Raw genomic sequence first — 22,248 nt, 5'->3', positions numbered from 1 at the left:
GGGGTTTCAAGTCAGATGGGCTGGGTGGATTATGAACCCCAGTCACTAGGAGCTTGGCTTGAGGTTAGTCAGTTCAACTCTCAAACCTACGTTTCTTCATCAGTAAAATGAGACTGTCAGCTACCTCACAGTATCGGGTGGGTTAGATTAGGTAACATAGGCAGAGCACCGAGTAATACTCTGAATTTAAAAAATGATGTATTTGTACAAAATGGTGGGAAATCCAAAAACTGAGAAATCTGGCTCAGAACACAAAAAGGATAGAGTCTGTAATGGGTCACTGAGCCCCATCACTCCACCTTGGACCTTCTAAGCAGCATCTGTAGAATTCTTACCTTGCAATTTCTATTTCATCTATGCCAATAATGAGAGGCTGTTTGCATTCCATCAATCCCACACCAACTGGAGGAAGGATGGTACACAGGAGAAAGAGGTTCAAAGTGGTACAGTATCTGCCAATGTCATCCTGCAGGCACTGGCCAGAGATTTGCAAACTAACAGACCAGGGCAGCACTGACAACAGCCCCACCGCCCCTTGCCCACTCTCTATTGCTGGCCATGGCTGCCACCAATAAGGCCAAGAAGTCTGTTCTGGAAAGGATTCAGATATCTGGTTGTCCAAGCCAATAACCTGGGAGTCATTGTTTTACTTCTCTCTTCCCCTCTTCCTTCATACCCGATAATCAATTTTTGTCCATTCTTCCCTCCAAATATCTTAAGTCTGTCCTTTTTACTTTTTTATCACTGCTACCCCTTAGTTCAGAACCCCGTCACTTCTCACCTGGACTACCATAACTGCTTCCCAAGTGGCCTTTCTTTGAGTTCTCTCCATGCCTCCCCCCTCACGCAGCCCAAGTAGATTTATGAAGTGCAAATCTGGTGGGGTCACTCCCTTCCTTAAAAACTTTCTCATCAATTTTAGGCCTCTCATCAATTTTAGGATAAAGTCCAAAATTTTTAACACAGTACAAAAGGTTTTGTGTGATCTGGCTCTGCCTATGCTTCCAACTCTGTGTTGAACTACAATTGGAGTTCCACATGCTACATTCCAAATTCATCCAAATTGGTCTGATTTTAATTCTTTAAATACATCATACTTTTTCCCACATTAAGGCCTTCACGCATGCTGTTCCCTTTTATTGGAATACTCTTTCCCACTCTTCCAGACCAATAAGCTACAACTTGGCCTTTCCATCCTGCATTTTTAGAGACCTTTCTTGCTTTTTCCTAAGTTTATTGGTTTTCCTCTATAATGCACTTTCTCAATAACCTGAGTGTTTCTCTTTTCAGACAATCATTATGCTTGTTAATATTATTAAACTCAGGACTCTGTTTCACTTATCATTGGGTTTTCAGTGCTTGGCATATTTTTGAGTAGGAGTTGTTAAAAAAATTATGCAAAAAAATTAGATCACTGCCTAACAAGCTTGCTGTACACTCAAGGGACGTGTATATTTGTTTGATGTGCAATTTACTACTTAGTGAGGCCCAAACTCTTCAAGGTAAGATGCTGACTTATAGAAGATGGATAAGTAGCAAAATATTTATTTTATGATCAAGTTGCAAGTGATTTCTGTCCAATAGAGAAAGGAACACTCACAGTTATGGCTTTATTGCCTTCTAGAATATTAATCACTTGTATAGCAATCTCTGTGAGCTTGCTCCAGCACTAGATTTTTCAATGACCATCCATACTTTGGTCTTTTGTAGCTTCCTTCACACCAGTGTTGTCATCTGGCTGCTTTCTTCACTACTGAGTTAATGGATTTTTGACAAATGTTGACTATATACCTGTATGACAGTTGTTTTTAACTTTTTTTAAATGATGCCTTGACAGAACAACTTGGGAGGAATGCAACAAGTCTTTGATGACTGACATCCTTACAACAGACTCTAATGGGGCCCTTGGATGGAGAAGTTTGAATGGGAGAAAGGAAGAGAAGAAAAGCACTAGAAATATAGCCCTGCTCTTGGGAAGGGCAAGGCTCTTTCTGGAGAGAAGAGAAACTCAGTATCTGTATCTGAAAGACTGAAAAACAGTTTGAACGCTTCAGGTAGTAGAAGAAAGGACAGTGTGTTGACTAATATTTTATCCCCCGGAAAGCCCCCCAGTGCAGATCTTCAGCTTTAGACACCGGCATAGGCACCAGGGGAACTGGAATAGGGAACTCTGGGGTTAAGGTCTGTGTGGCAGAGGCTCCCCAAGATCTGTGTTTAATCCTTCTTTCAGAGAACACTGCTCAACCACTTTTCTCAGTCTTCTTTGAAGTTCATAGTGGCCATGTGACCGGGCTGCAATCAATAAAATTTGAGGGAAGGTTTTGAGTCACCTCCAGACCTGACCCATAAAGACCTGGGAGTGATTCTCACTCCCTTTTCCCATGTGCTGGCAGAATGAAAAGGGCTCTGAGGACTTGAAGGAAGGTGCAACCATTTAGTGGAAGGGACTTAGTCTCTGCAAGACTGTGTGGAGCAATTTCCTTTCTGACCTACACTGGAAATAACCTTTCAATGGGTTAAGCCATGGAGCTTTGGGGATTGTTTGATAAGCAGTTAGCCTACCCTACTTGTTAGAGGCCTCAACTCACATCTTCCTCTTTCCAGAAGTCCTCTCTAACAATTCCAGTTCACAGTGACCTTAGAACTGTTAACACATGCCATCTGATTCATTAAACCTGGTGTTTAATCATGTACTTTTGTGTGTTATGATTTAAACTAAATATTACCCAAACTGCATTCCATGGAACACTACCATTTAAGATAATGTTGCTAGGTATTCCATGGAAAGGGGTTCCATAAGTAAAAAAAAAAATTGAGGGACATTAGGTTGAATGAGTCTCATGTTCGCAGGACTTGCCAAAGTCCCAAATGAGATAATGGGACTTGCATATGCTTAAAATGCAGTTCTAGAATACACTGTTTCTCATTTTGATCATGAGAATTTTTTTCCATAGATTACAGTTTGGGAAGCATGCATATGACCCTTTCACTTGTGTGTGTGTGGGTGGGTGTATCTATATATCTATATCTTATGCCTTCTATGAGGTTACAGTTCATGAGGAAGTGAATTTATTTTTCTCTGATGCTCTGTGCTCAAAGTATGAAACACCATGCACACAGTTCTATAGTATCAGCGTCAAAAACTTGGCCTGGGGAAGAGGTAGGTGGAAGGTTTCAAGGAGGCCAACATATGAGTTGGGCCTTAGGACATGAATAGAGGTTTTGTAGCAGGGAAAGAACAGGTGAGCAGATAAGGAAAAGCATCCCATGTGAAGGAGACCCCATAGACAGGCCCACAGAGGCTAGGGAATGGTCAGAGAAAGGAGACTCAGTCTTAGCATGGAAATCAAACAGACCACTTGGATTCTGACTTGGTAAATACGTAACCTGTAAGCTGTAAAGTTGTAACCCAGTCACCTCTGGCACCCCCTTTGGAAAGAGTAGACGCCACTCCCTCCTGTACCCCACAACTGGAGGCCCCTGGAGGACAGGGGTCATGTCTTATGAATCATTTCAGCTCCCCGTTCCTTTACATAGCCTGGGACGCAGGTCTCCCTTTCTGAAATTTCTCATCTGAATGAGAAAACACAACGCTCCCAGGATGGCTATCACACCTAAATTTTAAAAATGCCGGTAAAGCATTTAGCACATTGACTGGCACACAGTCTATGCTCAAGAAATGCGAGCTGCCAGGATCACTTGCTTAGTAAATAGTTGGGGAAGGGAGGAAGGCAGAAGGTGAGGATGGAGGGCAGGACACTGGCAACAACAGAAAGAAGGCTGAGTGGAATGCAGCTATCTTATTTCATTCTCCCACTTAGCTAACCCTGGGAGGCAGATGCCTTTTACCCTCTGTTGCAGGAACAATCCTTCCTTGGCTGCATTTCTCAGAGTGGTTATTTTGGAGACCCTGAAGTGAGATATTGAGTTAAACATCAGCGCACACTGCCAAGGGCAGGGGAGCATACTGCAGCGGGGACAGAGTGGAACAGAGGGTCCTTTCGGGAAGAACACCCGCCACTTCTCACACATGGCAGCCAAGGCCTGTGGGGCCTGAAGGAGTGTGGGGAAGCACTCTGGAGGGTTTACTCTGTCCTTGGCCCATTGGTTCCCAGGCTCTGATGAAGGAACAGAGAGAGCCTGGCCTCCTCAGTGGGAAGACCGTGTACCTGACAAAATTGTTCTTTTATGATAAAATTCATCAGAGCGAGAGGCCAGGGAACCAAAAATGTGGGCTGGGTCTGTAAGGAGAAATGAATTCCAGGGAATTTGAAGACCAGCTCATCTGCCTGAAGAGACACAAGGATAAGAAGATGGAAATGTCCACATCTGTGGCCTCTTCCCTCTTTCCCCTCTGCCCCAAGGGAGCAGCAAGTATAGCCAGTGGAAGGGTCTTGGGTTAAGGCAGGAAGCGTGGAGGCTGGTAAGAGGAGGAAACACCCTGATGGGCTGCTTCCATGGGCTGGGTCAAGGTGGCCAGATGGCTTTTCCAGAGGAATGATCTCTTTGCAGACGCTTTGCTCCCAAGGCCCACAGCCAAAGACCCGTCGAAGGGGATCTGGAGCCTCTTCTGGAGCGCGTCTACTGCCCCTGGGCCCCACAGGAGAAGGCTGCACCATCCCCAGGAAGGTGAATGGGGATCAAAATCCTCCAACCTTACCTTTAGGTTTTTGGGGGAGAAGGTGCTTAAGTATATATTTATTAGGAGACTGAAATATGATTCCTATCCTGAGCTAAGTAGTTTCACAAGTAAGAATCAAGGAAGCTATGGGGCATCCTTGTCAAGATGCACAGGCCAGAAAACTAATAGGGAGACTAGAAACATGCTTGCCATTGGGGGTTGCTTAGTAAGTTATGGCAATGCATGAAAAATTATACATATAATAGTTGTATAATTTAACAGTTTAAAATTTTAATAATTCATATTAATGTCTAATTAGTAGAAAGAGAGATGGGGGAAAGAGATGGGGAGAGGAGGAAGGAAGCACACCAAAATTAACACCAATTATTTCAGGACAGTGTGACAATAGGTGATTTTTTTTTTCTAGTTTCAAGTCTGGGTGTCAGGAGGGAATTCACCTTTGTTTCTGTTAATAAAATAGTTTCTCACTGTAAAAAAAAATGCAGAATACCATCAAGAGGAAAAGAGAAATAACTGGAATCATGGGTGATCTTCATTTTCTTCCCTCATGCTTTTCTGTATTTTTAAGTCCACTATGAGGGATTTACTATTTGAATGAAAATAAGCAACATGTGTTCATATTTTAAAAGACCAGCCAACTCCAGAAATAACTCTCTCTTTGTCTCTGGGAAAGCACTGGAATTTCTGCTACTGGGCTGGACCTTTGTCTTCTGGCTCTGTGAGCACCGGGGTAAGAGTCTTAAGACCCAAAGATTAGCACAGGACCTTAGAAAAGTCATTTACTCTCACTGGGCCTCAGTGAATCTATCTGTAAAATGGGAACATCTGCTTTGCTTCCTGCAAAGAGCCTTTGTGAAGATCAAGTTCACAACTTACTCAACTGTGAAGACCCACAGAGATGTAAAAAAACAGACTCCAGATGAAATGTAGACACTCTCACTCAGTTACACTAAACCACTAGAAATGAAAACAGCTTCCAAGTCATTTAAAGATGAAGAAGCCATTTGCCTGGGCAGAGATTAAGTGACAGCCCATGTGATGGTGGCACTTTCCACCTAAGGAGGATGTCAGAACTGGCCCTCGTCCTGAGTCCAGCCTGAGCTGCTCCTCCCCGGAATCCTCCACCCCCACAAAAAATGGTGAAGTTCCCCCATCCTGGTCTTCTTCTCAGAAACCAGTAGGGGACCTGCTCCCCTGCCCACCAGACACAGGACACAGTCTGAGTTCTTTGTCTGGTATATCAGACCTTTTTTTTTTTTTATTACTTTTTTAAAGATTTATTTATTTATTTGAGAGAAAGAGAGAGAGCAAGCATAGGGAGGGGCAGAGAGAGATTTTAGCAGACTCCTCGTTGAGCTCAGCTCAGAGCCCAGTGCAGGGCTTGATGCAGGGCTCAATCTCACGACCCTGAGATCAGGACCTTGAGATCATGACCTGAGCCAAAACCAAGAGTCAGATGCTTAACTGACTATGCCACCCAGGGGCCCCACATCAGACCTTTTAAAATCTGGCCCTTACGCCTAATGCACTAGCCAGTCATTTCAAAATATTCTGCATTTCAAAATATTCTGGATACTTTCAGGACACTGGGTCTTTGCACAATACTGTTCCCTCAGCATCTTCTACTCAGGGTTTAGGATCTAGTTCCAATGTCACCACTGCCCTGCTGTACCTGGCAGAGCTGTTAGTGGTTTACTGTTTCCCAAACCCCTGACTTAAACCTCTGTAGTTGTCTGAAGACAGAAAGAAAGATGATTTACATATATATGTGTGTTTGTGTGTATGTGTGCATACATACATACATATATATACATATAAACAACAGTTTCCGGAGGCCAATCCATATTTGCGCCAACGATAATAACGACCATGATAACCATGGCAGTGATGATGTATAAGAAGACACCCTACAAATGTCTGTCCTACAAGCAAACAAATGAAGACACATTCCTGGGGATCAGGGAGTGGAGTAGGGTCAGGGAGGGGAGCACTGAAAGGCTCTGATTGGAAGGGCCACCGACACGGAGACTCACAGGATGGTCTGCATCCAGTTCTGCTCCATAGCTGAGAATCTGATTGGCAAATCTGTCGAGCTCTTGAATGGTTCTTGGGAACCAGGGCACTGAAACACAGAAAGGGCAAAGTCCTGAGCTGAAGATTGGCAGGACATGGCCAAAGGCCTCACCAAGGTCAGAAGCATGGATCAGCCCCAATTAGACAAACCAATGGGGGGAACATGGGGTCCCATATAACCCCCAACTTACTATAATACAAAAGTTAACTCCCATTTTTCTTGGAAACTATAATTTTTTTTTAATTTCAGCTTTGTGGAGGTTAACCTGACAAAATTATAAGATAAAGTATACATCATTGAAATTTGACATAGGTACACATTATGAAAGCATTTTCCCCATCTAGCTAATTAACACACACATATTTATTTTTCGGGGTTAGTAAAAACATTTAAGTTCTACTTTCTTAGCAAGTTTCAATTATATAATACAGTGTTATTGACTATAGTCACTATGTCTTACACTAGGTCCCCAGATCTTACTCACCTTATAGCTGAAACATACCCTTTTACCAACCTCCCCCTCTTTCTCCCAATCCCCAGCCCCTGGCAATCACTTATCTACTGTCTGTTTCTATGAGTTTGGTGCTTTTTTTTTAGGTTCCATATATAAGGAATACCATGCATTATTTGTCTCTGTCTGGTTTATTTCACTTAGCACCTTAGAAAATAATTTTAAAACATCTTCCCAAACATACTCTTTTTCCTGAAGATTTTCTCTGAATTATCTCAAAATTTACCTCCCTCCCACCTATTATGGTATAGTGGGGTGGTTTTTGATGGTTTTCTTTAGTAGCAGAGTATTACATGTAACCCCAGAATATAAATCAGATAAAACCAGAGCTGTTCTGTTTTATGCAAGGATAAGCCCATGAGACCCCATCTTCCTATCACATATCTCCTTCCCAAAGTTTCCCAGGCATCATCCTGGCAGAATCTTTGATGCCTAAGCCAATTTGAAAGTCGCTGATGAAACAGAATGGAGTCAGGCAGTTTAGGATTTGACAGTGCCTTGTAGCACCTAAAGAACCTACAGGCTTGCTTTTGGAGTAGCCTAGTGGGGGAGTAGATGAGGCCTGAGCTGTGTGGCCTACGGGGAAGAAGACACATGGAGGGTGGAATTGTTCCAGGAATGAACAGAGTCTAGGACATTTTGGACTGAAAGGTCCATGAGCGGAGAAACCATGAGTGCCTTGCAGTTCAGGTGCCCGGAGGAGAGGGAGGGCTTGGGGGTGGGGGGTGAGAAGCGATGGAGGAAGGAAGGAAGGAACGAAGGAACGAAGGAAGGAAGGAACAAATGAACGAATGAACGAATGAACTCTGGGCATGCTAACTTGTAAGGCATTCACAACAGTAACTACAATCCATGGAGCGCCAACTCTGGTCTAGTTGCTGTTTCTGATTTCTGAAGCATCTCCAAAATAAGAAGGCATCATGATCCCTATTGTACAGATGAAAAACTGCAGCTGTGAAAGTATAAATAACTAGCTGAAGGCCACACAAGAAGTAAGAAAGTGGTAGTTCCAGGACATGGGAGGCTAGGGGAGCCAGAAGGGAGGCCAAGGCATCCAATGCTTCTTCCCCTGAAACGAGGTTTAGAGGAAAAGATGCTGAACTTGGAATCAGTAAGGTCTGGCTTGGAATCCAGGCTGCATCTACTTGCTTTTGCTCTCTGTGCCTCAATCCTAACTGTAAAAATGAGAATAATAGCCACAATAATAGAAAGAGTAGCAGATGTTTTTTGAAGCTTTACCACGTGCCAGCTACCACCGTGCTTACCATTTTGGTGGAATATCTCTTTTAATCTGAGTATTGCTGTGAGGAGTACATGGGAATGCGGGCAAAGGGCGCAGCACAATGTCTCGCCCATAAAAGGAAGCTTCTCATCTCAGGCAGGTTGTTTCGGATTCTGGCCCTGCTCAGGTGGGGCGGGAAAGCACACGCTTGCCATCTAGTGGCCAGACTGGGGAAACGCCACCCGTGATGACATCGAAGAAGCCCGCAAGAAATCAGCCACATTCCACCAAAACGAGATGCTTATTTCAACAGCATTAACAAAGGGCCATTTAGAGCCTTGTTTCCATAGACGTGGGGTGCAAGGCTGTCTGCCCCATATATGAGTGATAAAAAGTAACACTGAGTGCTGTTCTAAATATTTCACCTGTGAGGCGGGTACTATTGGTCTCCCCAGATCACAAATGAGGAAGCTGAGGTACAGAGAGGTTAGGTGGCAAACCCAAATACAGGTTTTCCTCTACTTGGAAACAGAGGAGTCAGGATTCAAACTCAGGCCTGGATGACTCGGTGGTTTCCATTGTGACCATGAATCCACCCTGCCACTCTGGGGGTTAGAGCACATTGTTAGCTGGGCTCTGGAGCCTGACTGCCCGAGTGTCCTCGCCGTCTACCACCTGGAGGCTCCATGCCCCTAAAGCCTAGCCCACTTCTCAAGGCTGGCTCTCTGTGGTCAGTCACAGGAACAGACCTTGCAGTCGTATGCCAGCTAAGCCTTATCTAGCACTGGCTAGCTGACAGGCACTGTCCTAGATGAGTTATTTACCACCTCACCCAAATCCACATAGCAATCCCAGGAGCTGGGTGTTATTACTATCCCCATTTTATAGATGAGGGTGTGGAGGAACAAGGAGGATAAGTCTCTTCATAGACCTCCTGGGTCCTTACTTCTAGACTTTGGAGTCTGAGATGACTCAACACCAGGCTCTGCTCACTTAGCACAGCACCCGGCTTCCCACTTTGTCTCCGGAACATTCTCCAGGCTTTTTTTTCTTCTTGAGCCCACTGCTTTATCTTGTACAATAGACCTCTGTTGTCAGCACTGAAAATGGGGTCTATTCCTTACTCAGGTTTGGAAGGACTTGAGAAAGGACATCTACTGTAGTCAGCCAGGGCTCAGGATCCCCTCTGAGACCTTTCCGGCTTCCCCAGAATGTCACCATCCCATCACCTCTCTTCCAGGGCACCCCTTCCCCACTCATTCGTTCTCTCTCTTGCCTGAGAATCATCCATAATTCCAGCAGTCACAGTTGACCACAGAGACAGGGCAAGCCAGCCTTGTGTTGCTGTCACCAACCTTCTGACTTGGGGCACCCTTCACCTTGTCGAAATAGATTCCACAAATAGATATTCAGCACCTACTACTAGGACACTAGACACTGAGGGAGTCTTCACCTCTGCGGTGCTTATGTTTTATTGGGAGTGGGCGGCCAGAAAGAAATAATAAATACATTTAAATAGATAACAATGCCAGGACGTTCTTGAAGAAGAAAGTGGGGTAAGAAGATGGAGAGGGAGGGGGATACTATTTCATATATCATTCTGTGACTCCAGACCCCAGAGGGAGGGTCTTGGTGCCCTGCCACTGCCTTGCCATAGCTCAAGGGGATCTGGGATAGCCATGGCCCGTCCTTAGTCCAGAACTGGCTCCCCATTTGTCTCAGGGAGAGTCAGTCTGGCAATCATCAAGACCCAGCACAACAGGGCCGGCCACCTCCGGCTGGAATGCTGTCTCTGTACTTACTATCTGTGGCACCCAGAACAAAATTGGAAACGTCTTTGTGCCTCAGTCTCCCTAACTGTAAAAATGGGGATAATGATAGCACTATACCGTACTACTTGATTGGAACAGTATAAAATTAAGCAAGTGAATATGTGTGTTCACTAAGAACAGTACTGGTACATGGTAAATATGGTTACTGTTCACTTGCAAGCTCCTGGGAATTTTTGTTAACCCTGACCTTAGCTTAGAGAGCAGAGTAGAAAGTCTTCAGGCGAGACTAGAAAATCCGCTACTTACTTTGTTGTGTAATTGAGCAAGTATTTTATCTCTCCGAGCTTTAGTGTTTTATCCACAATATGGATTAGAATCATCTTTCTATATTACTTCATTTTTGCATGAATTAAATACTATAGCAAATGTGACACATCTCAGCACAGTGAGTGGTCCGCTGTAAGTGCTTTTCTGTACTAACCATGAGGGTGATGAAGAATTTAATCATGGTGATAAAAAAGGAAGAAAAAGAAGGAAGAGGAAGAAGAAGAGGAGGATGAGGAAGGGAAAAGGAGGAGGAAGAAGAAAGGAAGGAGGGAGAGGAAGAGGAAGAGGAGAGAAGGGAGACTGGGGTCAGAAGCCCGTTCACAGTCAAGCTCTGGTACTAACAGGCTTTCTAATCTTGGGCCTCAGTTTCCCCCTTCTATACAACGTGGGGTATTGGATTCACTTGTTGCTGTAATCCCTTTTGGGTTTTGTATTTCAAGCCCTACCAGAATGCTGTGAAGGGCTGAGGCTGGCCAGAGGGGATGTGAAAATATACTTCTAGTTCATTCAGTGTGTCCATCTTGCTTGCTTCTGGAAATATAGTCACTGCGTTTGTTCGGCCCCCAAAATGCATGGCACCTCCCATTTCCCCTTCTCCTCTCACCAAAGGAAGTAGGTTCTACTCCACAGATACAAGTGTTTTTGCCCCACCTGCATTCAGAGCTGTGTGTGCGGCCGTCTCCCCACTGAACGCCAGAGGGCAGCAGAACCGACATTTTTTTCAGCTCTGGGGGTTTTGTTTTTTTTTAGCTCTTCCAAAGGGGGAACACTAGTTGGACCAACTGGCTTAGTTCAGACCTCTAGGTGGAAAAGAAAAAAAAATCAAAGAACGTGAGAAGATTGCAAAACCTCAAAGGATTCAAGTCTTGGCAAAGAGGAGACAAAGGTGGGAGCAGCCCACCAAGCCCCAAGCCCTTGTCACCGATACTGTGAGGGACCCCCAGGCAGCACTGCAAGGCTGTGGGATGCTCACCCCTGTCCAGGGAACTCTGGTCACCACCCAGAAAAGGCCCAGAACACAGCCAGGTTGGAGAAGCAGCAAAGCTTGGTGGGCTAATCATACAGACTTCAGAGCCAAATCACCTGAGTCCAAATCTTGCCTCTGCTACTTGGTAACTTTGGCCATGAAGCAAGCAGTGTGAAGACCCAGGTACTAAAGGGAAGGAGACTACAAGAGGACCCCAGACAAAACAGGACCAAGTCTTTACCTTTTTGTACGAAGCCTACACTTTGTTTTACAGTCTATTGTATTTACTTCTTTCAATACTACACATATATTTGTATATGTATATCATACATACTCATATATGCAGGTAGGCGTGTATCTCAGAGTTCAGAGAGGCAGAACCACTGCATGTCCCTATATCTACATATCTGTATTTGTTTCTATGCACCTGTAAGACCATTAACCTCCTGTGTGATGCCGGAGCTTGAAGTCCCCAGGGCAGGAGACAGAAGGGAAAACCAGTGTAAAATGCAGGAGATCAAGGCTGGAACCCCACAAGGATGGACAGAGAACAGCGGAAGCCTACAGTTGGTAGACTCCAGCCATTCTTGTCACCTCACCCTTGATGGAGCTGGTGGCCTGCAGAAACAGGGGTCCTTCATCTGCAGTTGAAGACATTCACCTGGCCCAAGAGTTGGTGAGGATGAGAGGCTCCAGGGAAGGTGGACTGGTTGCAAGCCCACCTGTAAAGCCTGCACCTTATCCTGTGCAAAAGGTTTGCACATCCTGGGCCTGAAGCTGGCAGGTCTATGTCCAAGTTTCATCTCTCCCACCCACAAACTCTGTGACTCTGAGCAAGTGACTTGATTCCTGAGACTCTGGCTTCTCCTCTGTTAAATGGGAGAGACAACCAATTCCTGGCCTGCTTCCTTGGTTGGGGTGAGAAGCGACTGACTTGCAGTAGGTCCATCTGCCATCCTTACACTTGAACCTCACAAAGAAAACCCAGAGACACATCTCTGGTTAAGGACTGCCACAGAGGCCACTGGTGGCAGGGTCAGAGTTCATACCTGTGAACTTGGGATCTTCCAATTTTCCCAGCCAAAAGTTATAGCTACCTTTTTTCCTTTGAAGTTAATTTTTTGAGAGCTTAGGATGCACCAGATACAATGCTAAGTGCATTACTTCCATTGTTTTAATTCTCAAAGCAATGCTAGGGGGTAGACATTATTTCTGCTTTTCTGATGAGCAAACTGAGGCTCGAAGAGGGGAAGGAACTTGGTTAAGATCACTGAGCTCACTGCGGAATGAGGACTCTGAGAACTGCTCTGCTCAGCAGGCTTAGAATAAGGTGGGGGGCAGCAGAGGGTTGATTTTAGATTCCTAATCTCCCATCTGGAGACAGAAAAGAGGTGACGAACTAAAGCAGGAATCTAAAGGGCTTGGAGAAAACCCCTAGGACAGCCCCAGGGCCTCCCCATCTCCCATCCCAACCCTCCCTGGATTTAAGGGTAGTAACTTTTTAACACTGAAGTTCTCAGCTCTTCAAAGACACCCTCACATTTCCTTTATCTTCTTCAGTGGCGGTGCCGGGCCTCTCCCCCACCCTGGCACAGTGCTGGGAATAGAGACTGACCCTGGTGACCCAGGCCTTCGTCTTGAAAAGTTAAATCAGATTAGCTCATTAATGACCTTTGCAAATATCTCTGCGGTGGGCTGGCCTCTGTGGGCCCCTCGACTGCCTCACGGGCCGCTGGGCTCAGCGTTAATGAATGACTTGGGCAGGCTGGTGCAACAGAGGCCCTCTGTGAAGCCAGAGGCACTGGAGGGGGGCAGATCATTAATAAATATTGATTTGGCTCCAAGGGAAGCAGCCTGCAGGAGAGCTGACCCTGGACACCCACGTCGTGGTCTCATTAAGTCAGGGTCAACTGCTCAGCCCGGACGCCGAGGGGTGGCTGGCTCAGGAGGCTCCTGAGCAAGAGGCCCCCATAGGCCTGGCGGGAGCCTGCTTCCTGGCCAATGGATCAGAGAAGGCCTATTAAATTTATAGCAGTTTAAGGTGCAGGCTGAGTCCCATTAACTCCCTCCCTCCACCAAACGTCCACCAGCCCCAGGGTCTAGCCAGCAAGGCACCCAGTCTTGCTCCAGACTTCTGCCTCCAGCCTGTCTCAGGGAGGGCAATAAATCCTCCTTTCCTGGGCCCAGAATAGAAGAATGTTCTCAACCCTTCCTTCCAGGCTCCTGGATGTCTCCTCTGAGGCAAAGGCCCCCAGCCTCTTGGGAAGCATTGGTGTGCTGATCCCAACAGCTCCCCCAAAAGGAGAAGGGTAATATGCCAACATCCTGTAAGATGAAGTCTTTTGAGGGTTTTACTTTTCTCTTTTAAGGAGCTTCTACTTTTTTTTAAGATTTTATTTATTTATTTATTTGACAGAGAGAGAACACAAGCAGGGGGAGCAGTGGGCAAAGAGAGAGGGAGAAGCAGGCTCCCTATTTAGTAAGGAGCCCCATGGGGGGCTCGATCCCAGAATCCTGGGATCATGACCAGGCGCCCCAAGGAGCTTCTACTTTCTTTCCAGAGAAAGGATGCCCCTCAGGAAGGTCTTGGCAAGAAAGGTGAACCAAATTCTGGCTGTTGGTGCCAAACTAGTTCCTTCCTCCTCCTGGACAGAGCAGAGGAATGGTGGGTTCAGAGCTCACTTCTATCAGTGACGTGACAGGCAAAGCATTTGAACTCTCCACTCACATGTTAAAATAGAATAAAAACCGGACAAATAAAAGGGCTTTAGCATGAAGTAAAGAGGTAAAAATGTGTTGAAATAAATCAATGATGGAACGAATGAATGGATATGTGTGAAATCACGAATAAACAAAAGAATGACCCGCAGCATCCTTTATTCCAATCACCATCCTAAACCGGAACTATCTTCCCAGTATCCTTTTGAAGATGTCACGTATCTTATAAACATATCTACTGGCAAGTTGCCGACTATATCCCCAGATACAGAGTTCTGGTTCCTGAAAGCTTACATTGCACTCAGTCTGAGTACCTGCCACTTACAACTGGAGTTATGGACAATCTACCTTGAAAGCCTCTCGCATATTATGTCTGTCTCCCTCCAGGTGTCCCTCCCTGACCCTGCTCCCCCCTTCTCCCTACCATGCCCCAGACTGGCTTCAGTGTACCTCCTAAGAGCTCCTGATGCAAACCACACTTTCCTATTCCTGCATATCTCATGCCACATAGGAACTACCTACTAGATTATAAGAAACATGAGTCTAGGTACCATGTGTGTCTTTTTCCCTACTGCATCCCTATCCTGTGGCTGACACTGAATGGGTGTTCAATGAATATAAGTTACACAAATGAATGATTAACTGAATTAGGGCATAAATGTGGATGAAAAAGAAGGTCAGCAAAGCTGACTGTGGTCTTTGAGAAGGAGTAGTGAAGGAAAACGAAAGAAACCCTCAAGAGTCAGTATTTTAATAAGTAAGAGCCACATAATTTATAAAATACTAAGGAAAGAGAGAATTCCAGGGGTATCATGGACTAAATGATTAATCCATGGTTAAATGCTACAAAATTTTCAAAGAGAATGAAAACAAAAAAGAGGATACTGGTTTGGGTCATGGGTGTTGCTAGAAGGGTAAGGAAGAGGAGAAGAAAAGAAAGAAGGAAGCAAGAAGAGAGGGAGAGAGGAAGAAGGAAGGAAGCTGCATGAGAAGCTGGCCTTCTATCTCCTAGACCAGTACCATTTCCAGTATAACACACAGCCAAGTGGATAAGAGTAGGCATCAAAAGCACATTCACAGGAAGTAATATTTGGAACTGATAGGTCATTCCCAGCACCCCTCACATCATCCCACACATGAAGCTGTCTCCCCACCTGCCAGGTGAAGTTGGACCCAGTGAGGGTGTGGCTGCCACCAACTCCCTATATGTTAGCCTGGTCCGTGTCCATATCCACGCAACTGGTGGCGCCACATAGCCTAATAGTTGGCTGGTGTTGTGGATCATAGAGCCCCTCCCTACCGAGGCTTAAGGATGTCTAAATTCAAGGGCTATTCAACTCAAGCAAGCTCAATCTATCAAACACCATAACCTTCAGAGTCTCTTGTATGACCTTCCTCGTAAGCCCTAGAAAGTGGCCAAGTTGGTCTTAGCTCTATTTCACATATGAGGAACAAGAGATAATGAGGTCACCCAGCTGTCAGGGGGTAAGATGGGATTCAAATCTGGTTGGCAGTACACAGAATAGGAGTCCAAGTCCTAATTCTTGACTCTAAATTCATGGCTTTTTCTGAATCGCTATCATGCTCCCTCAACCCAACATGAATGGCAAATCAACATTGTTACAATCACTTCATATTCTCTTATCACCTCCTATCACACCTGTCACACAGAGAAAAGGTATTTGACAGGGTAAACTTGAAGGGCCACATGGATTGTGGAATCTTCATTGTTCCAAAGGAGCACTGTGTCTCATATTGAAAATGAGAATACTGTTAGCTTCTTGCTCTAGCTATCTGAGTTGGCTGTTGCAAAGCTTAAACGAAACAACCTAATAGGAAAGAACTTTGAAAACACTGGGTTGGGCATGCAAATAAGGGATCCCTCTTAGAAACAGAGTCTGCTTATAAATTTATGATCTTCCTTAGCTTGAAGCCCTGAGACCTGGCAAATGGCCTGGGCTCTAGAAATAACATTTGCCCTGGATCTTCCCTCACCAGTGAATAGAGCTGCCTCTAACAGACTGCAAGGGAGCGAGCCCCATACCAACACCACCAGCTCTGCTTCCAGCTCTGGGCTTGGTACACACCCCCTGCTTTGGCTTATCCTCTTAGCTGTGGGTCTGCTTGTACCAGTGAGGCATGCCGCTGAGACAAAAGTCTCATCCCCAGCTGTCATGACTTATGACAACATCAACGCATCCAGCAAGCATCCAGGTGTACTGAAAAAGGCTGTCAATCCTGTGTTTTTGTAAACATGCAGATCCTTTGTCTCCTGAAGACCCAGGGCCACAAACAAGCACCTTGAGCCCTGAGAGGTGCCCTTGGGGCAAAGCCGAATGTTCAGGAGAAGGTTTGGAACCAAGAAGAGGACAAAGGGAAGAGGGCAGCACAGAACAGAAGAGCAGAAGAAGGGAGAGAGGAAAGGTGGGCATGAGTGGTGGGCATGGGGAACCCCCCAGCCATCTGGAGCCCCCTACAGCCCTAAGCACCTTCTCTCTAAGGGTCCTCAGCTCCTTGGGAACCATGATCCCTTTGAAAATCACTCTAAAAATATGCATGCACATGCATATGTACCATCTTGCTCACAATCCCAGGGGTCTTCCAGGCTCCTCCAAGGAATTCTAGCTTTAGTCCCCCGACAGGTGATCTGACACCTCAGCCTCACCTGGGCCCTGCGCATCAGGGTAGCACCACTGGAGGGAGCAGCAAGTGGGCAGGAAGACAGGGCTGGCAGCGGGGAGGGGTGGGTGAGGGGGGAGCAATGAGTGTCATGATGCTTGTGCATGTCTTCTCACAATAACTGTTTCCCTTACATCACTGCTTCAGGATTCAATCCAAATGGAAAAGCAAAATTGTAAGAGCCCCCAGGCCAGACAGATAGAAACATAGCTAAACAGACAGACGGACAGATACATAGATGAATAAATAGATAAATAGCCCTTCCGTTCCCCCACAGAAAATACAGTTGTACTGGCAGCGTGGACTCCCTTTGCCCCCACTGCAGAACTCTTATAATTACCACAGCTTGAGCAAAATCCACCAGATGTCCATTTGCTCTTGGAAAATAACTCCAATCGGATAAATTTCTCAAAAGGTGATAATCCTATACCTCCGTCTAGCCAAGACATTCTGTCCGTCTGCTTCTCCTGGCTGCATTCTGCCCCCCTGTAGGAATTCTCCATCCCCTTCTAAACGTAATGTCATGCAGAAGACTCAAAGGGAAAGGTAAAAGGATTAGTAGATTGATCGATGGAAGATATTAATGCTCTTTCATGTTGGGTTGAAGAAGGATTTGAGGTCATCAGGAGAGAGGATAGCAAGAGAATAGACCTCAAGTATTCAAAAGACTCTCTGGATTAAAATCCTATTAAAGTCACATCAGCTTCTACAGGAGGCATTTTAGAAGGATGGGATTTCTTTAACATGTCACCATAATTAACCTTCCCTTAAGCTGTTTTGGGTGGGGAACTTTAGCAATTAAGAAACTGAAAACTTTCATTTTCTATCACCCACATGGCCTTTTGAATGGTTTAAAAACAAGAGTGGAAAGTGGTTTAGCCAAATTGATTTGAGGGGTTCAGATCTCCCACTTCAACCTGCTGTCAGACTCACTCCCGAGATCTGAGCCCCTCAAAAGAAAGGGGCATTTTTGTCGAGTGAAAGAATCAAAGGTTCAGATCTACCACGATGCTTTTCTTCCTCTAATCATTCTCCCACTGAGTTCCGTGGAAAGAACAACTCTGCAAAGGGATGGTTGTTTTCCCCAGAAAGATCTGTTTCTGGGCCCAGACTCCAGTTCAAAAACCTGAGAAACCCAAAGAGCCACCCCTCTCTGCAGGGGCGAGACTGTGCTGTTTGAGCACGGTCAGCACCCTGAACAACCGTTCTGTTCCGTGGACACGGGGGTCAGGAAACTGTGTCGGGGAGGGGCGGCCTGTAGGGGCTGGGATGATCAACCACATGAATAAATAAAATGAGACACGTGTTGTTTTCAAGGGTCAATTCTACCAGGGTTGTCTTCACTAGGGCAAATGTCAACCCAGTTTCAAATGTCAGCCCCCTGCCAGATTCCATCACCTTGCCCTCATGACAACACCTGTCCCTGGACTGTATTCACCTGGGTGTCTCCTCACGCTTGTCAGCCCGTGAGCGCCATCAGAACGGGTAGTGTTGAGCCTTCCTCCCCCCAGATCCTATCACGATGCCTGGTGCAGAGTGAGGCTTGGCACAGGCTTACTCACAACTGCACCGAATTCACTCTGTGCCTTAAGGCAAGTCATGGCCTCTGTTTTTTACAATGAAAAATTAAGGAGTCTGTTGGACTGCACGACCTCTGAGGTCATTTGCCAGTTCTCAGAATCTCTGAAAAAGTTGTTGTGTACAGGCTGGCTTTTCATGGCTTCTGTGCCGGGGTCATGATTTATAATAACAATGATGGTAATGGTAAGAATAGAGAACATCTATTAAGCCCTTAAACATCGTCAAAGCTCCACCGGCATTATTTCATTAATCCTACGAGGCAGAGACTCTTGTTCGTTTGATACCGTGGGAGATCGTGAAGGGTAGTCATTTGCCTAAAGTCACACCAAGTGTAGTGTGCCCTAGTTCCGGAGTCAGGACTCCTAACTATCCTTGCGTGTTTCCATTAAAAACCTCCTTTCTGAGCCTCCAATTCAGGCTGCCCGCCCTTCAGTTGATCTACATATGTCTTCCCTGGCTCCCCAAGGAGCTGCCTGCCTGCTCATCAATTGCTTTGATTTCCTACCCCAGGACCCCAGCTGGCCCAGCCTCCACCTGCTCCAAGCAGAGGCAGAGTTTGCCCCAGGATCTGGCAGGCCCTTTGTCCTGAGGGCCTGCAGCTCCTGTTGGGAGCAGGTGGCCGGAAAAGCAAGAGAGGGCGTTCATCAGCAAAGCAGCTCGGGAGGTGGAAGGGAAGGAAGGCAAAAAGGGTTGATCTGAAGAGGAATTCCAAGTGCCTGCCCCTCAGTGACCTGAGCCCATGGGCTTGGCTTTCTACGCTCTGCAGGGGCAGAATCCGGGAATAAACTTCCTTGTCTTGGTAACAGCCACAGGAGGATGAGGGCAGAAAAAGAAGAGAGATCGCCTAGGAAGGCCTTGCGGGTATCTTTTAGAAAATGTTTCAGTGGCCTGTGCAAAGAGGTGGGTGTTCTCTCATTTTAAGGCATCTCTGCCAACTAAAATGTTATTTTCAGCTACAGAGCTTGAAACTCTCTCGACCCAAAGTCTTCACTGTTCTGGCAAAAAAAAAAAAAAAAAAATTTTTTTTTGATTTTACAGTAGAAAAAAGTGTTTTGATTATTTAGGAAAAAAAAAGTTCATCTCAGCAATCACACTCCTAAGTATTTACCCAAATGAGTTAAAATTTCATGTCTACACAAAAACCTGCCCATGAATGTTCATAATTGCTTTATTCATGATCGCTAAAATTTAGAATATATAAAATTGCAGCAAAAGAAAGAAAATTACTAATATAAGAAATAGCTGTCTTGAGGAAGTAAAAAAAGCACATTTATTAAATGTCTAAAATGTGCTAGGTACACCTCTAGGTCCCTAACATACCTCCTCCAGCTTAGTCCCCCACAGTGGTCTACCAGGATAGACACTATTTTTGCCAGTATTTTTTGAAGAAAATGTCAAGTTGCTTGTGTTGCAAAATCCTTCTGTTTCTTACCTGTGTCTTTTGTCTTATCTCGGGAAAGCTCATGGACAGTGGCACCGATGTCATGCCTCAAGATCTTGATGATGTTTGCCAGGACAGGCATGCTACCTTTATCCAGATAGGTAAAAAATTCATACTCATCTTTCTTTAAACATGAAGGTCTGGATTCAATGTGGGTCAGGTTTATATCATTCTCCTAGAAAAGAGAAGTGGGAGTGTGAAGGGGACAGTCACTGGAATTAACACAGACAAAACACACAACCTAGAGGGATGCCTAGGTGGCTCAGTCGGGTAAGCATCCTGCTCTTCGTCTCAGCTCAGGTCTTGATCTCAGGGTCATGAGCCCACATTGGGCTCCATGCCCAGCGTGGAGCCTACTTGAAAAAACAAACAAACAAACACACACACACATAAAGCCAGAGCAAAACACGCAACACAATAAAATGCAGAGAGAGGAGGAACAGGACTTTTTTTATATAAAAGAGTAGAAGAAAGTCCTTAAAGTAACAAAAGTTGTTTACTTGTCTGTGCAAAACTAAGTAATAAAAGGTGCAGGAAATAGTGCAAATGCTACAGAATTTAATCACATGGAAATCTGCTAAAGGCCTAGAGTTGCAAACCTAAGATTTTGGTTTGGTTCAAATGCCTAGGGCAGCAGTTTGGCAAAAATGTTTACATAGGGAAACCTCCTTTCCCAAATGAAATCCATTGGAATCTCAATAATAATATCTCAGTAAATTGATAATACAGAAGCAACACTGCCCAGCTTAAATAGGGTCCCCGGGAATCAGGCTTATTGGGTTTAAATCAAAGTTCTCATATGGATTGTAAGATTAGACAATTTACTTTTATGTTTCTAATGCTCAGTTTTTCCATCTGTAATTTAACAGTATTAATGATACCTGCTTCATAAATTTGTTGGGAGCATTGGTTGATAGGTGTATGCATAACCCCGGGTACATGGTAAATGCTCAGTAACAATTAGCTAATAAAAATTAGCTGGTATAAAAATGGTAGTATAGCTACCATTCATATTTTTATATAATTACTTTTCATTCAGGTTATGCAACAAATATAGGTAGCACCTCCTAGGTACTGATCATCCTTCCAGGTGGTTGGTATACATCAGTAAACAAAACAGACCAAGATAGTTCCCTTTCTAAAACTTACATTTAAGTTGGGGGAGACAAATAACAAACATAAAGGATAACTGATTTATGTATTATTTTATAATGACTGTAATGAAAAAGCCCAAGGGAAAAAACACAAAGCAGAGCAGGGTGAAGGGGATAGGCAGTCCTGGGGGAAAGTGAGGACAAACTGTAGAACTAAATAAGGGGGACCATAAGAGGCCTCATTGAGAAGGGAAGATTCATGTATATGTGGGTTTTATTAAACGCCAAAAAAAATAATAATCACTATAGCTACTCAACTTCCATGTCTTTGGCTGGTGATGTTTTAGCTATCATCAGTTTTGTCATGAAAAAGAAAAAGTCATTTACTTAAATTGGTCCTCAAATTTATTTATTATTATTATTTTTTAAGATTTTATTTATTTATTTGACAGAGAGAGAGATAGCGAGAGCAGGAACACAAGCAGGGGGAGTGGGAGAGGGAGAAGCAGGCTTCCCGCCGAGCAGGGAGCCCGATGTGGGACTTGATCCCAGGACCCTGGGATCATGACCTGAGCCGAAGGCAAACGCTTAACGACTGAGCCACCCAGGCGCCCGGTCCTCAAATTTAAATGCATGGTAGTCATCTGCTTCTTACTCAGAAAATCTGATTTCATTGACAGAACTATTCTTTGTGAAGAAAACCAAGGAATATGCTCTATACTTTCTTAAAATAAATAATTAATAGGGGTTATCCCAAACATTTAAATGAACAAAGCATAACCTGAAAAAAAATCTAATTTGACTGATTCTATAATTCCAAAAAAATGAAATTCATCAATATTGTAGTTCAGGAAGTATTATTTTTTTAGGGGGGGAGGGGCAAAGGGAAAGGGAGAGAGAGAATCCCAAGCTGGCTCCATACCCAGCATGGAGCCTGATGCAGGACTCAATTTCACAATCCTGAGATCATGACCTGAGCTGAAATCAAGAGTAGGACGCTTAACCAACAGAGCCACCCAGGTGCCCCAGGAAGTATATCTTTCTCCTTGATTGTTAAGGGCATATGGTTGAAGAGAAAACACTGATAATTATAACGATGACATCTTGTTGTTTTGATTATCACTTCACAGTTTAGAATTATGTTCTGTGACCTTCCCAACAAACCTTTGAGTAGGTTAAGGGAGTTGTAAAATATGCAATCAGAGATGGTGATGCTTTTC

General features: G+C 44.8%; 1 protein-coding gene across 1 annotated transcript in view; it reads right to left on the bottom strand.

Annotated features, from left to right (window-relative positions):
* The window catches only part of PAH (phenylalanine hydroxylase), a 67,239-nt gene that overhangs the window by 25,860 nt on the left and 19,131 nt on the right, over positions 1 to 22,248 (bottom strand). The window contains exons 3-4 of the mRNA XM_045867086.1: positions 19,926 to 20,109; positions 6,676 to 6,764 (exon numbers count right to left, since the gene is read on the bottom strand). Of these exons, the coding sequence (XP_045723042.1) occupies positions 6,676 to 6,764; positions 19,926 to 20,109 (273 nt within the window). The remainder of the gene's footprint in view (positions 1 to 6,675; positions 6,765 to 19,925; positions 20,110 to 22,248) is intronic.

The sequence above is a fragment of the Mirounga angustirostris genome, unplaced genomic scaffold, assembly GCF_029215605.1.
Source record: "Mirounga angustirostris isolate CCGP_5_RB_7025 unplaced genomic scaffold, mMirAng1.0.hap1 SCAF_5, whole genome shotgun sequence".
NCBI classification, from domain to species: Eukaryota; Metazoa; Chordata; class Mammalia; order Carnivora; family Phocidae; genus Mirounga; species Mirounga angustirostris.
Note: the sequence above shows the minus strand (reverse complement) of the source record. Positions and strands in the feature narration are given on the sequence as shown.